This window comes from Hemicordylus capensis, chromosome 6 (assembly GCF_027244095.1).
Source record: "Hemicordylus capensis ecotype Gifberg chromosome 6, rHemCap1.1.pri, whole genome shotgun sequence".
Taxonomy (NCBI): Eukaryota; Metazoa; Chordata; class Lepidosauria; order Squamata; family Cordylidae; genus Hemicordylus; species Hemicordylus capensis.
In genome coordinates this window covers 133,745,346-133,763,403 of record NC_069662.1, presented here as the reverse complement: position 1 = coordinate 133,763,403, position 18,058 = coordinate 133,745,346, and the positions used below count along the sequence as shown (strand labels likewise).

General features: G+C 41.6%; 1 protein-coding gene across 7 annotated transcripts in view; it reads left to right on the top strand.

Moving 5' to 3' along the window:
* CDK14 (cyclin dependent kinase 14) overlaps positions 1-18,058 on the top strand; it is a 417,778-nt gene that overhangs the window by 166,142 nt on the left and 233,578 nt on the right. For all 7 annotated transcript variants that reach the window (XR_008309633.1, XM_053260459.1, XM_053260458.1 and 4 more), the window contains one exon: positions 8,012-8,106. Coding sequence is in view for 6 of the 7 variants with exons in the window: in XM_053260459.1 (XP_053116434.1) it covers positions 8,012-8,106 (95 nt within the window). In the remaining variant the exon portion in view is untranslated. The remainder of the gene's footprint in view (positions 1-8,011; positions 8,107-18,058) is intronic.

Sequence of the window (18,058 nt, the reverse complement as noted above, 5' to 3'; positions counted from 1 at the left end):
AAGCGTATGTCTCTAGGCATTTTTAAAGTACTGTATAAGGTATTCTTTAATGATGAAAAATATCTTATACTTAACAATCATGTATCCAGACAAACAATGAGAGCATTTATCCTAATTTTAGACTTTTGCATCATATGCTAGGATGCTTGCTCAGAATCCATTGGGGAACTGAATTAAAATGGAGCCATCTGTTTATCCTTACATTTTCTCTGAGGACAAAAAGGCTATGTCAAGTTAGCATTACATAAGTGGTTTGCTAATAAAATGCTAGGTATGCTGTACTTAATGCGGTTTCTGTACTGCTTGTGCTTTCTAGTTTTACTTCCTTGGCTTGTTCAACATTTTTGAGAGTTTAGGTAAGGGAAAAAATACCTATTTCCAGCTGTTGAAGGAAACAGCCACTGTTTCCAGCCACTATGAAACATATCATACCTGATATGCAGCTATGCAAAACAACAACAACAACAACAAAACAACCCAGCTCAATGGCAGCTTCAGAACTGGGGTGGGTCTTCCATTTGCTTTGCAATTGTCGAATTATCCAAGCTGTTGGTAAAAGCACAAATGACGCAAAAGTGATTATTAAAATACATCTTGGTTTTAAATAAGGCCCTGAAACTACTGTGAGATCTGGATACTTTGATGGTTACTGTATCATTTTGAATCTTTTCTTAGCACTGGCTGCTGCCATCCACTATGCTGGTGTATCAAAGTGGTTTAAGATAGAGCGATGAATCTGGAATAGAAGTATGCATGGTCTGTTTTTTGCAGTTTGGTCTGAATTCGGACTAAACCGCATGTCTGAGAACCAGCTTGGTTGAACCAGTTCAGTGGTGCCAGCGGCAGCGGGGGGTGGGGTGGGGGGGCGGCGTCAGCGAGATACATCTTTCAAAGTAAACGAGAAGGTCCTTACTGAATACAAAGCTGCCTGTATCAGCTGCATGATGTTCTCTGCAGTAGCCTGTGCAGCAGCAGCACAGCTCCAGCACTCACCTGGTCTCCTTGTATGCGTGAAGGCCAGGTGAGTGCTGGAGCTGCACTGCCACATGAGCTGCTAGGGTAAGTGCTGCACTGGTGAAGTGCTGTGCAGGTGCTCCAGGCACCTTCACACCTAGTAAGGACCATCTCATTTACTTGGAAAGATGACTCTCACCGCCACCCTCACCCCTTTCTCTGCCAAACTGATTCGCTTTGGACTGGGTTCGGTTCAGTTCAGTCTTTCCTGAAGGGCGGCCCAGTTCATGATTGAACCGCTCGAACCGTGTGGTTCATGACAGACCAGTTCACTTCGAACCTGTCTAATCTGGAAATCTAGCTTTGATCTGGAAATCTCCAGTTTGAACATCACTATTAAGTAGCCTTAGACATGCCATTCTTCCTCTGTTTCAGCCAAGCTTCTATCTACTATAAAGGAATAATATGTACCGTATATGGTTGTTGGAAGGAATACAGCAAAATTATGAACATTTGGAAGTGCTATATAAATGTTAAGTATTATTATCCAGAATTATACAAATGCTAAAGGTCTGTCAATAGACAATACTGTATGGGAAGCAAACTCCCTACCCTTGTAAGTCAGAAGTCTAGTTGATGGCCTCAGTCCAAATGATCCTAGATCTACATCCAGCTAGGAAAAGAAACTAGCTGATTCCATAGCTCTAATCCATACCTTTCCCCAAATCCTCATGTTGCACTACAACTACAGCTATTTATATACCACTTTTTGATGAAAAAAGTTCTCGAACAGTTTACATAGAGAAGAATAAGAGCAAAGTGGTTCCATGTCCCTGAAGAGCTCACAGTCTTGCTAACAGAACTCCTCCGGGATGATTGGCGAACACCCCTAAATGTGTTTGTGAGGGAATGATGACTTAGAGTGGAGCAGTCCCACATCAGACTAATTTTTGTACAACGTTCTGGTCCTGGGGAAATGAACTGACCGAGAGGTTTAAGTTCCAAATAAAGTAAGGTTTGAGGGTTTAGGGGTACAGAGGAATAAGGCTCTGTATTAGAGCCTTATTCTAATAATAATAAATACTCAATATTATTGCTTTAATATTGATTAAAGCAATATTACTACTAAAAATATGTTACACTAAATACTTGTAAGGAGGCGATTTAACTTAGTGTCCAAATTAGATGATTTCCAGGCTGGCTAGAGAAAAGAAGGCTTTAGAGAAACAGGTTTGGGGATTTAAGCAAGAGCATGGATAGGAAGAGCCTAGAGGAGCGTAGTGGTTATCATACAACCTCATCCTTCTGTTTAGGGGTGATTGGACCCTTGTGGCTCAGGCACAGCTGAAGGACCTCTCTCCTTAGGGATGGACCAGGAACTGGGAGGTAGTAGTGGAGAACCAAAAGCAGCTCAGGTTAGGCAGCAAAGGTAAATCCAAAATGTATGTGTCCTTGTGTAGCCAGCTGCCCATAGCAGCGAGGCAAACTGAGTAGATTGGGCCAGTGATGAAGACCAATCTGGAAGCTGAGAGCGGGAATGGCGCAAAAAGCAAAGGATGGCCTGGTGTTATGGCTGGTGTCAAGTCTATCTCCCAGACAGTGGGTGAATCCACGATATATAGACTAAATGAAGTACACTGGAAACCAGGACCAGTTACAGCCCAAAATGGGCCCTGAGGAGAAATACTGGCTGCTCCTTCTTCCTGAGGAAACTCTGGTGGCTCTCAAAAGGAGCCATTGTCTTTGTTTGCTGTGCTTGAGTAAAACACAGTGGCATGAATGGTCAAGAACAACCTTTATGTAAATGGACTGAATGAACATCCAAGGACAGCATCAGTCAGGTCGGAAGGACCCAGTCAACCAATCAGTAATTTTAATGAGCACACCTCTTGAGTTCCTATTGCCCATTAGCTCTTTGTAATGGGGAAGGGAGTCACGTTCACAGTGCCTTATCTGCGTTTCCTGCTGAGGTGTTTAGCATTAGCTTGTCTGAGGCAACCGCAGAGGGTCAATCTTCGGACAGAGAGACCTTGAAAGTGGTAGTTGTGAAGCTAGGGATGATCTTTGCACTGTCTGCTAAGTGATCTGTCACCATATGCCGAAAAAATGGGAAACCCGCGATCCCGTGAGGCTCCTGATCATGTTAAGAGTGGAAACTACACACCTAAAGTCCCTGACATAAGCAGAGAGGTTTCTGGGAGTCCACAGAATAGCAGTGCTGGCAGTGCTAACAGTCTAAGAAAGACTCTTAAGGCAGGCATCAGCAATGGACACTGGAGGAATGCTGTGACATTGAAAAGGGCTGGTTGCTTGCTGCCTGCCAAATATAAGGGAAGCACCACCTGGAAAGGTTCCTCTTTGCATAGTTAGCATGTGTGTAAATGAATAAGTTCTGCATTTTCTTTTCTTTTCATGTATTTATTTTAAAACATTTTGCAGGTTTCTACTTGTCATTTATGAATGATACATTTATATACATCACAACTTTTGCCAGCATAATGTGTGCAAGGACTGTTCGTTACTGAGAACCTGCTCATATGGCTAGCAAAAGCAGATGTTTGTTCTCATGTGTACCACTTTTCAGACACTTGTATACATTTTCTATTATACCTTAAGAGTACAACAAATACACATTTGAAGTAACCATAAGAAATGGGGAACTCTTTCAAAATGAGGTTACCAAATTATAGCAGATTGTGAACAAGAAATCTTTCGTAGAACACTTTAGGAGCCCTGCAAGCCTCTTTTTTATGCCCAGGATACTCATTTGCAATAGTTGGTGTAGTCTTTGAAAATTTATTTTTAACTTAGAGCCCATTTTCCTTCTCTTTCAACCATGATGAATAAGGAATGCTAATAGCATTAAAGGTTTGTAGCCATTTCCTATTTTCCTATTCAGTCCCCCCACCCCCGCCAACTGGCCAACTCCTGTGATCTGTTCTACTCAGAAAAACTTTCACTTTTTCCTGTGATGTAGTAAGCACACTTCAGAGCAGAAATCCTGAAAGGGAAGTGCACCATCATCTATCTTCTGGGTGTTTTTTGAAGGTGGACTGTATGAACAGAATTATCTTCTGTAACAGAATCCTAGAATGTTATCCTAGAATTGGAATCCTAGAATTGGAAGGGATCTTGGAGGTCTTTTTAGGCCAAACACCTCAGTGCAGGAAACTGCTACAGCATGCTGTTTAGCCTCTGTTTGAAAACCTCCAGTGAAGGAGAACCCAGCACTGCACAAGTTAGACTGTATCAGTGTTGAAAGTCTTCTGAATGTCCAGCCTAAATCTGCTTCCCTTAGTCTTCTTTTCTCCTGGCCAAACATACCCAGTTCCTTCAACCATTCCACATAGGTCAGTTTTTCTAGACTCCTCACGAACTTTGTCACCTTTCAGTTTAACAATGCATTCCGGTTTATCAATGTCTTTAAATGCTTAAATGCAGGGCCCAGAACTGGACACAGTATTCCAAGTGAGGTTTTGCAGAATAGGGTGAAACAATTACTACTTGTGATCTAGAGACTAGGGTAGCCAAATATTGTGTTAGTTCGTTTAGCAGCTGCATCACACTGCTGCCTCATATTCAACTGGTCCACTATTACACACAGGCTCCTTTTACATGAGCTGCTGCCAAGCCAGGTCTCTTCCAGCATGTATTTGTGCATTTGATTTTTCTTAGCAAAGTGCAGGACTTGACATTTGTCTCTGTTGAACTTCATCTTGTTGGTTTTGGCCCCCAAATTTAGTCTGTTTAGATCAGATTGAATCTTAATTCAATCTTATAAGGTGTTAGCTACCTCCACCCCACCCCGTTCTGCCCTTCTTTGTGTCATCTGCAATCATATAAGCATTCCCTCTAATCCTTCCTAAAAGTCCATTTATCAAAATGTTGAACAGCACAGGACATGGAACAGAGTCATGCAACATGCCACTAGATGCCTGCCTCCAAGATGACATGGAGCCATTCACTGGGTATGTTGGTTGAACCAGCTGTTCATCCACCTAACAGTAGCATCATTTAGCTCACATTTTACCAACTTGTCACCAAGGATATTTTTGGATAGCGTCGAAATACTTTGCTGAAATGTCCACAGCATTCCCACAATCGACTAAACTAGTTGCTCTAGTGGGGGTGGGGGGGAAGAGATGAGATGAATGTGGTATACTCTTCTAGAGTGGTGTACTTGTCTTGATAAATCTATGCTGGCTCCTACGAAACTTGACAAAATATTTAAAGTATATTAAATAACAGACAGGCTGCTTAATAATCTGTTCTAAGATCTTGGGATAGTCCTTGATCGTATCCTAACTTATTCTAGAACTTAGGATCTAGGATAATTTGTTCTAGGATGTCACACTTTTAAATGTTAAGCTGGTCTAAGGACCATAATAAATTTATTAACTTACTTCACACTGAAATGTTGGCAGTTTCCTGGCTCTTCCTTTTTTCTCCTTTTTGATGATAGTGACACTTGGTCACCTCCAGTCTTCTGGCACCTCACCTGTTCTCCAGGAGTTCTCACAAATTAGGCAGTGGTTCTGCTTTCACATCTGCAAGTTCCTTCAGTACTCAGGGATGTAATCTGATCAACAGGTTGACTTTTTTTAACACCTTCAGAAGGTGATCTACTAAGGGTTTGTTGTTCCAGTTGGTAGCTGAACTGTCACTTGTACTTGGGTAAAACCAAAGAAATATAATTTGGTTTTGGAATAGATTTATTGGGTAAGTGAAAGTAGAGTTGATATTTGACTTGTTGAATACAAACAAGTTTCTAAATTCCACATCAAGGGGAAGAGATGATGTAGTGTATTGGCTTAAGAACTATGAATCAGGAAGTCCTTGGCTGAACTCACTGTTGGCCTTATAAACCCCTGCATATTAGCCTAAACTCCCCATCTGCAATATGGCAAAAATATTGTATAATGCTATATACTATATACATGCTAAATGTGCATTTAATTTGGGGTTAACTTGTATTTGTTTTTATATAAACTAGGTGTGTGGATTTTAGTTTGCCAGGACTAAGGATATAATGGGACTCACCAGTATAGCAGGTATACTGAGGTATAGCAGATAAGGCTGTTGGGAAAAGGGTAAGAATATAGATGCCTACAGTGATGAAAGGAGTGAACATAAAATGCTGGGGGAGGGGAGAGTGATGAGGTGAAAGACCTATGTGCACCAAGCCAGTAGTGACATATTTGAAAAATAAATTTATCCTTGTGTAGTGATTGATCCCTCATAGTTTTGTGAATAGGCTTAAACCCTACTCCCCCTACTCCAGTAGTAATAAGACGAGAATCCAAGTTAACATTCTCTTTCCCATGTTTAAATAAAAGCTTTTTTGTTGTTGTTAAATAAAAGCATTGTTTTGAAATTGCAGTTCAGACTTTTGAGTGGGGAAATAGTTGTCCTGTGATCACCAGTAGAGACCAAGACCCTAATTGCCAGGTGTCAATGTGGAAGGTTATAGGCTGATGTGCAGACTAAGTTACTCATGATTCATTGAGGTCATTCACACAACCAGGCAGGATGGTGGGTGGGAGGGGGAAGTCTTGTTGAACTCACCTTCCCCCCAAACTGATTGTGTGTTGCTGGGAGCATGGATCATTGTCCCAATCTCCAGAGATCCCACAATGCACCACATGACATGCATGATTCATTCAGGAATTCCCCCAGGAGTGCCTGGGCCTAGAGTGCCCATCTCTGTGTCCACTGGGGCTAAACATAGCCTGAGCGAACACATGATCCGGTAGCCCAGATTAAGGGAGCGCTTGCTACCCAGATTAAGGGGCTACAAAGCGAGACTAGGCAGCACTGCCCCACCAGGATCAGGCCTGGGCATCTTGTCTAATTCATGCCAATGAAGTAGACAAGCCTCGTTGTCTAATTCATGTCAATGGTCTACTCATGATTAAATTAATCTGGATGTCAGCCAGTGTTAGGTATAGTGGGGTGTGTGTATGTGTGTGTAATATCCTGCTAACTGAACAAAGAGAGATGTTTTAAGTGGTAGCTCTCATATTTGTCAGTTGGAGAGCGGTGGTCCCTATTCAGTCCACCATAGCATTCCTCCCAGGGACGGCTGCTCGTGTCTCCCTTGTGTATGTTTTTAGATTGTGAACTCTTTGGGGATAGGGGACAATTTTCTCATTGCTTTTACTAATTAAACAGTTTTGAGGGTTTTAAAAAATTGTATTTTTAATCATTTGTGTGTGTAATAAATTAACTTACCAACAGAATAGTACACACAAAGCATATGAGGGAAGAAACGAGAAAACCATTACTTAGATAAGACAGTGCAGTTGCATATCATTATATTTGGCTATATGTTGCTGTGGTGGGGGATGTTAGCCCTTCTTTGATGTATGCACGAGGTGACAAGTCACCACTGGCATTTTGGCATCTGTAGCAACACATGATTTGTCATGTCACATTGGTTAAAAGTGCCATATCTTCAGAATGTTAAATACACACATTAAATATACATTACAGTATGAGCATTAAATATAGATTACAGAGCAAAATAAAATATGGGTAAAACCTTTTAAGGGTTCAACAGGGAAAGGTTTTGCTGTTACGATTCCACAGACTTGATAAAAGTTTTAATTGAGGTGACTGACTTGAATATTTGGGTATTGAACGTTGAATAAAATACTTATACTCTTGCCAGTTAATATAGTCAACTAACTTTATCACATCTGTAATGAAGACCTGTGATACAATAAATTAACATACTGAGTTGATTTATTTTCTTAAAATAAATGTTTGAGTTAAAAAAGAAGTAAAATGCCATTTTTCTGGGATTTGGGGATTTTACCCTCATAGCTTTTCTGGATAAAAAAGCAACCACCCCCAAGCAGCAGTGCATTAACTTTGTTGCTGAGCTGGTTCAAGTGAAATCACTGGAAACTGTGTGGGGGAAGGAATTCACATTGTGGAACAGGTCAATCTTCAAAGCACCTGCAAAGTGTTATTTTCAATGTGCATGACTCTCTGTGTGTATGCTTCCTGATTAATCCAGTGTTTCGTAATTCATTCTCTTTTTCCCCCCTTTCAGCTTCTCTTTTGAAAGGCTTAAAACATGCAAATATTGTGCTGCTTCATGATATCATACACACAAAGGAAACATTGACACTGGTATTTGAGTTTGTGGTAAGTTATCACTATTTTTATTATCTAAACAGGACTTCCAAAAGTAGAATTGCTATCCTTGAGTAAAAAGAGATCTGGATAATTCACATAATGGTCGGTTGTTGCCCATGGAAGATGTACTGGTCTGTTTGTAGCCTGGCATACTAAGCCTAGAAATTCAATGATTTGATTAACTGATTTCAAGATAATATACTGATAGTTTAAACTGGGTTGATAGCTTCAGGTTGGTAACTACTGTAAGATGACAAGGAAGCAGCACTAGGGTTAAAATGTTCCCTAGTGAATTTTATTGCACCTGACTGGCTTATATGTTAATAAGCAGTGTCAGAAAAAGTCTGGTGAACGTAACTCATACTCCATGGCTTTTTCTCCCTGACTTGCATTTCAGCTATTAATTAAAACTTCAGTTTGCACAGTACACAATGTAATGATCTAATTTTGTTTGGAGAATTGCTTTGTGAAGTCTTGGGCTGAACTCCTAATTAATCATGCTACATTTTCCTAAGACAAACGCATGGTATTTGTGTAGAATTACTTCAGCATTTAGCTGCAGTATTGTACAATGTGCCTTCATAATTAACCTCCCAAATTCTACAGATGGATTTGAGAATGTTATATAAGCAACAACAAATCTTAAATAGGTTTGGCTTTAAGGCAATATGTATTCTTGTGAACATTTTGTAGTAGGGTTAAAGTGCTACCGTTCTCATTTTTAATGAACTTTAGTAATTTATTTTTTTCAAGGCAAAGTGTTATATGACTTTAATGTTACATGTCGTTGGTTGGGGGGCTGTGCTTCTGTGTTTTTCATATTAAAAGCCTATTTATATTGCCTATTTACATATAAATGATACATTTTAATAATATGACTATTTGGCTAAAAGACAGCTAGTGCAGAACACTTGCAAACATTAATCCTTTTGTCCAAATAAATGGGAATTCCAGTTTCTTTGAATTCAAACGGAGTAACCATTTAGAAGTCCTAGCTTTTAATCCTGTGTAACAGAAAATATATTTTGCATAACTATTTTTTTTGCATGAATGTAATGTGTTACCTTGTGTGGGCTACTACAGAGGGCTGTATTTGTAGTGCATGAGGAACAAATTAATTAGTATGGAATTAGCCATCTGAGTACATACACATCTAAAAGCCTCTTGCTGGCTTCCATCCTTTGCTCAGATAGTGGTGAAAGTCAGTTCTCCAATCTAGAGAAGCACGAACACTGGAAATCCTAGAATAAGAGGGGGAATGATAGGCAGTGTGGAGTATCCAGGGAAGCATTGCCTGCATCAAAAACAGGTTTCTAGCCACAGTTTCCCTTTCCATCAAGCAACCTAGCCAACCTTTTGCTTTGTATTTGTCTTGCTTCCCTGAAGGATTTTTTATACATAGGTTTCTAGATAGGGAGCGGTGTGTGTGTGTGTGTGTGTGTGTCAGGGTGGAATTAAACATGAAATAAAAATGTTCATTATCTGATTTTATATGAAAGGACGCTAGTTTTCAAAAATTCAGATAAGATGTATCTGTAGAATGTGTTTGGTTTTATTGTGTATTTTTTAAAAAAACCTTTAATTAGATTTGTATTTTGATATTCCAGTTTAATATTTGTATTTTAATGGTTTTGTATTCCTTTTAAATGTATTGCAAACCACCTTGAGATTATTTTAATGAAAGGCGGTATATAAACCTAACAATAAAATAAATGTTCTGAATCACACTCAAGTCTTTTGCTGTAATGCTGAGGACAGTGAGACTACTTAAATCCTTTTGGAACAATGGACTAATTTGGATGTCAAAACCCAACCATAGTTGGGCACTGCATGAGCAAGCTTTGGAATTGCACAGTCTTCCTTGCCTTCACAACAAACCATAGTGTGCCTGCAAGCCAGAATTGGGACCATGATCAAAGTATGGCTTCCAGATTTGGTTTGGAGACCAACTTTTGGTTTATTCAAATAGTAGTTTGCCTGGTTCGGATTTAACAGCAAGCTATGATTTGCCACTAAATTGGAAGTCAGGAGGTTTGTGAGCAGGAAGAGGAGGAACAACTGTGTAAGCCTGTAACTTGTTCAAGTACTGTAACACCAAATTTGGCAGGCTGGTTCACACAGCCAACAAAGTATGGCTTGTTTGTATAAGGAGCAAGGCTCAAACTCTACTGAGATTGTGCATTCTTTCCCCTCCCCTTGACTATGGTGCAGAGCCATTTATTTTATTTTTACATTATATAGACCACTGTTCCTCCAAGCAGCCCAGAGTGGTGTATGTGGTTATGTTTATCCTCACAACAACCCTGTGAGCTAGGTTAGGCTGAGAGATACATGACTGGCCCAAAGTAACCTAGTGAGCTTCATGGCTGAATGGGGATTTGAACTCGAGTCTTCCCAGTCCTAGTCCCACACTCCAACCACCATGTAAAGCCAGGAACTGTGATTTAATTTTGGCTCATATTGATATGAAACGAGTTTAATGTTGGTGTCAATGGCATTTGAGTAGAGGGAGGTAAAGCAAGTGAGCAGCTGGGATTCTATGGTCTTGATAGGCTTCAGACTTCTTTCCAAATCTATACTAACCATAGCTTTTTAACTGGACAAATCAGTCTGGTGTCTGGCCTGCTGCATGCCACTTTGGTTTGGCATAGTGTTTGAATGAAACCAATGGACTGATTGGAACAATACTTCAGTCTCCCCCACATACTTGCAAGGGCTTGAATATGGGCGCGCGCGCGCGCGCACACACACACACACACACACACACACACACCACCTTAAGTGCCAGCACTTGAAAACACAGAGGTAGATAGTTTGTATTAATTTTCTCTTCAGCGAGATTCAAATACTACTTTAAGGTCACACCCATATAATTAAAAATGAACAGCTTTTCAGACAAATAGATGCAAATAGATGGTACATGAGTGGTGGGGAGAAACTTGTATGCCCACCCACTTCCTCCCACACAATTAAATTGGCCAGTTGGAGCATTGTCTGAACCAGCCCAATGTCCTTAAATAGCTAACTGTGTTGATGATTGCAGCCTCATTGAATTTGGATTGGGCTAGTAATATTTGTTCCATTTATATACCACCTTCCCTAAAGTGACTCAGGGTGGTTTACATTAAATTAAAAAATACATAATAAAACAAATAATAAGCTTTATTTGTTAGCTGCCCCACAATGAATTGTTTCCTTAAAATCAAACTTTTAAAGCAGATTAAAATTAGATACTAGCCAGGCTTAAAAGATGGGTCTTGAAGGTTCTCTTGAAGGCCTCCAAGGAAGGTGAAACTCTTGTTTTCATGAGGAGCACGTTCCACAACCTAGGGGTGACAACTGAGAAGGCTTGAATCCAGGTCGCTAGCAAGTAACTGGTGGCACCCAAAGACAGATCCTCCTGATAATCTCAGTGAGCAGTGGGGATCTTGTAGAGAAAGACGCTCTCTCAGGTAACCCAGGCCTAAGCCATTCATGGGCTCTAAAGGTAACAACCAGCACTTTGTACTTTGCCTGGAAACATATCAGCAACCAGTGCAACTGTTTAAGAACAGGCATAATGTGGTCTCTCCAGGTTTCCCCAGAGACCTATCTGGCTGCCGCATTTTGGACTCATTGAAGTTTCCGAATTACTTACAAAGGCAGCCCTACCCAGAGCTCATTGCAACAGTCAAACCTGGAGGTTAGCAACTGGTTGGTATTTATATACGGTTCTATATTAGCGGTATATCAAGGTTACCATTTATATACTGCCTTTCATAAAATTATCCCAAGGCAGGTTACAAAAGTTAATACAATGAACTTTCATAAAATCACATTAGAATATTAACATCAATCAAAACCAGGAGAGGAGAGCTGTTCTTGTGGTAGCAAGCATGTCCCCTTAGCTAAGCAGGGTCCATCCTGATTGCATATGAATGGGAGATTGGATGAGCACTGTAAGATATTCCCCTTAGGGGATGGAGCCACTCTGGGAAGAGCAGAAGGTTCCAAGTTCTCTCCCTGGCATCTCATTCCTACAAACCTACAACTTTGGAGAAGCCACTGCCAATCTGTGTAGACAATACTGAGCTAGATAAACCTATGGTCTCAGTGTATGGCAGCTTTCTATGTTACATAAAAACACAAAACACCAAAAAGAACCATAAAAACAGAGCAGCCAACCTTAAAAGTAGTTACTATACAGATTCCAAATTGGATTAAAACATTGGTGCAAACAGGAATGTCGATACTTTTCATAATTATGTAAATATACTGTTATCAATAATAATGGAACTTGAAACATTGTGCTATTTATTATATGACAAAAGAAAAGAGAGCATGTTATGTTCTCTTATTATGCTTTTCATATTTATATTCAACTAATATTTTTAAGCCCGTTATTATAACGGGCGCTAGCTTTCTCCGCCGTCTTTAAGTGTTCTTAATCCTTTTTTTTTTTTTAACCTTTCTGTCTCTCTGTCTCTTTCTGTTTTTTCCCCCCTCCACATGTCCCCCGCAGCAATCAAGCGAAAAAAAGCATAATTTGCAAAGTGGAAGTGTGGAGCACGCGAAAAGAGCTCCTCTCTGTGGTATGCTGCTGCCCATACTGTTGTAATGGACATGAAGAGCGCAATAGGCGTCCTTCGCGTCCATAGCGGCAGTTTGGGCAGAGGCTTAGCACAGGGAGGACCTCTGTTTGTGAGCTCCTCACTTCTTCTTTGCGGGGTTTTGTTTTGTTTTTTGCCCGATTGCTGTGGGCTGGAGTGGGTAAGGTGGGTTTGGGCAGCTGGTTGGGCGGGTGGGCGATAGGCAGGGGCGGCGCCCTTCTCATGGGCGATTTTGGCCCTTAATCTTTTGGAGGGGAGCGGGGAAGGTGATTTTGGGCAGCTGGGAGGGCGGGTGAGCGGGCGGGGGCGGCGGCTGTTGCGGTGGGGTACATTTGCGCCGTCCTGGATGGCGCGGCCAGGCCTCGTTGGTGGCTTCGCCGCCACCTCGCCCAGCTTTCCCGTCCCCCGTCTCGGTCTTCCCCCGCCATTGCCCCCGGCGTATTCAGGGCGGCCGCTTCTGGGTGCCTTGGCCTCGTCTCGGCCGCGCTGCAGCTCATGGCCGAGGCATTGGCTTTGCCGCCGCCTCGGCCAGTTTCCCCCGCCGCCGCATACCCAGCTTTTTCGGGACGGCCGCTTCTGGCCATTCAAGATGGCCGCCGGGTGCTGGCGGTCGTGTCTCATGCACTTCGCGCATGCCCAGAACAGGCCAGGGAGGCACGAACACACGCCTTGGTGTCCGTCCACGGACGGACACCAAGGTTTTTATTAGAGAGGATAAATGAAACTAAAATAGCCTTATAACTGAAAGTTAGGTTTGTAATGAGTAATAATTGGTAAGGGTATTGTATATGGACAGCCCAACATCTCAATTTGTAAAAATGATGCACTTTGTAATCTTGTCAACTTTAGTCTTGTGTGTGTGTGAGAGAGAGTCCATGCACTTTGTACATGCATCTGTATGCCTTGTACACAGATGTACACCTCTTTTCATAGTCAGAACCACTTCAGTCAGCACGTGAGGAACTGCATGATTGAATATTTCTCGCATAGACACTAGATATTGGAGAGAAGGATCTAGTCTGGCATTTCCCTTGGTATGCCTATTTTCTGTAGGAAGAACTTTTTGTGTTTCATATTCAGTTTAATGAATTCTCCAGCTATCATCTGAACTGGTGCTGTCCAGGAGCAGTTTTACCATACAAGCTGTTGACTAGACAGTCTTTTGCAGAATGTACTGAAGGTGTGCATCATTTGCGCTCCCTGAGGTGTTGCTAAGATAGTGCAAGTAGTGTTCCTGTATCAAATGCAGTTGTCAAGGACACGCAAAGGCAATCTCACATGGGACTGTTGTTAAGAGTAGAATAAGACCTCAGGCTTTTTCCTTTCTCTCTACAGCAGTAACTAAAAAAGAACTGGTTGAGGGATATTCTCCAAAGGGTAGGCACACTCATGTAAGAGTTTTGACCTCAGCTGAGTTTAGTTTGGCATATATTTTATTTATTTGATTTATACCACCCTTCTTAAAGTGGCTCAGGGCAGTTTACACTAAAATAAAAAATACATAACAGTTAAAATAAAAAACCAATTAAAAACAGATTAACATTACAACTAAAACCAGATAACATTAATACTGAATATCATTAAAAGCCAGGGTCTTCAAGGCTTTCCTGAAGGCCTGTAAGGAAGACATAGAAATGGAAAGACAAATAGTACTTGCAAATTAGAAATTTCACTATTTCCTTCCCCAAATCCTCATACTTTTTTCTTTTAACCTGAAGATTTAACAAGATGGTAAGAGGAATGGAGTCAATGGATGCAACTTCATCTATCCAAATAATTTGGGGTTCTGCATGGGCGGTGAAAGTTACCCAGAATAACCCTTTAAAGTACCTGCTGGGTATTAAGTGCCCAGCTTGGGCAAAGTATTTCAGATCTGAAGAAATCTGGCCATTTCTTAGAAACCATCCCTGAATTGTTCAAACATTCAATGCAGACTTTGCTTGCTTACCCTAGTTGGTATCTGCTTGGTCCAGATACCTATTTCTGCTATGGTTGCACTCTTTGAAGATATAATGTTGGGTCATGTTGGCTTATATAAAGTGACAATTTTGGGAATGTGTAGGAGACAGTGCCTTACTATGGAGCAACATTAAGTGTCAGGAGGAGAACCAGTCATCTTGGCAGAAATTTAACTTCATTTAAATTTAGTAATTCTAAAATTATTAGAACTGAATGTTGAACCTGTTTTTAACTTTGACTAAGCTGCAATGATGGCTTGCTACCCCATAAGAACAACAATGGCAGGGTATCCTATACATATCTTCCTTATGTTCTAGGAAGTGTACAGTAGTAGAGGCAGAATATGATTCCATTACCACTTAATAGGGAGAAAATCTGGCATTCTTTTAATATATTAGAAGAGTGGGGAATGAATTAGGGTGTATTAGGGAAATTTGAAGAGAACTTGCTAGTGATGAAAACTCAAGGTAGCTGCCATGAAACAGTAATCTAAACACATTTTCCTGCACAGAAGTCCGAGAAAGGTGAATTTGGTGTCTAAGGCATAATCCATTTTTGTCAATGTGTAAAACAGTCATTAGGATTTGGAGACCTCTAAAACTGCTTATGTTGAATTTTTATAGTTCTTCTTTTATAGTTCTCTGTGCATCACACTTGGGTTTGCGCCTGCGCATTGCCAGGTTTCAGGCCTTTCTAGAGCTTTACCAAATAAGGAGCAAAGAGTGGGTGTGAGGGAAGGCTCCCTCTAGCAGGCAGACTACCTCTTTCTCTCACTCAGTCTTTCGCCGACCGCCATAGTGACTACTTTGGTTACATCCATCAGTCTCTGCAATCTCCAAAAAATTGGAGAACATGTATAGGATCCAGCAAAAGGACAATACCTTCCTGACTAAACAACCTGTGCCAAACTCAGTGGTTGTTGAATCCCCTTAATTTTGAAATAGGCAATGTCTACTGTCCACTCGCTTTGATAGAGAAGGAAATAAATTGGACATCTTGGGCAAGAAGGTCTGTTCCACTGCTAGCCTGCTTGTATGCATTGCAAACCATCATGCGTGTTGAGCACGTTAGCAACATTGCATTCTAGAGAAGTTGGTTCCTTTCCTCAACTAACTTCAACAAGATCAGAGGGAAGTGGCCCATGTCTTCCTACATGAGGGTCTTGGTGTGGCCAAACAGTTGCATTCCTTCAGGCACTGTGGATTCTGTTATGTGTCAACAGCAATTTCTCTGAGAAGACATGGTTAGTTATGGTTGTCCTATCTTACTCAGGAAGCAAGGGCACTTATTAAGGACTTACCATTTGATGGAGAGGCACTTTTTGGCCAGAAAACTGATATTTTGGAAAAGGACAAGAAATTATGTTCTACTGCAAGATCGATGGGGTTCTCAAGGTCCTTGACTTCTACAAGGAGAACATTTTGGCCCTGTTACTCACAATCTTAAGCATTCATTATCTCTCACTAATGTTTTCTTTCAGAACCACCATTTCCAGGACGCCAAGCCTACCATTTCCTCCTTTGGCTCGAGGCCTCAAATTACTGTCAAGTCCCAAGATTCCCTATTCAGAGACAACAACACCGCCACATCACCCCATCAGCTTACTACAGGCATGGGCTGCTATAACTTTGAATGCTTGGGTTCTGGCTATTATACAACATGGCTACAAAATTGAATTCCAGTCCCTACCTCTTTGTTCAGGGATCAGAATCATGCCCTCATCACAGGATCTTATACAAGAGGTCCAAACTCTTTTGCAAAAAGGAGCAATCGAAAGGGTACATCACAACCAGAATATGGATTATTACTGCTATTTCACGGTCCCAAAGAGGGACAGAGGACTAAGACCCATCCTCGACCTGAGAGGCATAAACCAGTTTGTATACTACAAAAGGTTTCAAATGCTTACCATTGCCATGATCCTGCATCTCCTCTTTCGAAAGGCCTGGCTTGTCTCCATAGACCTAAAGAATGTATATTTCCATATTTCTATACTGCCCCATTTTCAAAAATATCTCAGGTTTTGCATAGGTCCCCATACATTCTAGTATTCTGTTCTTCCATTTGGACTAGCATTGGCCCCATGTGTTTTTATGAAATGTATGTCCATCATAGCAGCCCATCTTAGTCTGCAAGGTATCAGAGTATTCCCGTTTATAGACTGGCTCCTGGTCACAACTTCAAAAAGTCAGCTTCTTGTCCACATAAAGCTGACTCTGCGTCCCCTCAACTCTCTTGGCTTGTGGATAAACTACAAGAAGTCAAAACTAATTCCTACTGATTCAGTATGGTTCCTGGGCATGCTCCTTAACTTGAGCGCTGCTTTTGCTTATCTTCTCCACCAAAGAATTCAGTTTATATGCTTCACTGCACAGACGTTCTGCACCGCAAGCAGCCACAGTACAAGGTTTGTGCAACGATTGCTAGACCACATGGCCTCATCGACAGCGGTCCTACCTCTTGTCTACCTGTGTATGAGGACCTTACAGTCATGGTTCTTCAACACCTTCCATCCCCAGAGGGACTCGCAAATAAAAATCTTACACATGCCTCTCAGGATTCAGAATGCTTTACTCTGAACAAGGGAATCCAGTCTCGCTCAGGGTACCCCATTTCGCAAGCCCTCACCCAACCCACTATGGATGCTTCTACCAAGGGTTGGGTGGGCACACTTCAAGGACCCAGTGGTTGCCAAAACTTGGTCCCACACAGAATAGAAAAGGCATATTAACTATTTGGAACTGTTGGCCATGTTCAAAGCACTCAAGGCCTTTTGCCATTGGATAGTCAGAGTCAGTCCTTGTCCTGACAGAAAATACTGCCGCTTGGTCTTACCTGAACAGGTAAGGGGGTACAGCATCCAGGTCGCTACTCCACCCGATGTCGCTCCTCTGGTAGTGGTGCCTAGAATGGAAGATATGGCCCTTGACGGTTCACATCCAGGAAAAACCAACACTCTGGCAGACACCTTAAGTCAACAGAACTCGCTTGCATAAATGGAAGCTGGACACGGGAGTTGTGAAGGAAGTATTCTGGAGATAGGACACCCCACCCCCCCACCCCAAACTAGACTTCTTTGCAACCTCCCAGAACGTTCTGCAGCAAATCTTGCAGCTGAGCAGAAACAGACCCAAAAGAGGGTGCCTTACTGTGTCAGTGGGGTCTGCAGCTACTGTACGTTTTCACTGATTCCTCTCATTGCTAGGGGTCTTCAGAAAATGATTGCAAACAAGACCAGGTGCATCATGATCGCCCTGTGGTGGTCAAGGCTGCCATGGTTCTTACAGCTGTCACCTGGAACTTACTTTCATCTCCCATCGATTCCACACCTGTTGACGTGGGGACCACAGCAGTCTCTTTCATCCAGATATCAACTCACTGCATCTCATTCACTGGAAGATAAGAGCATGAAT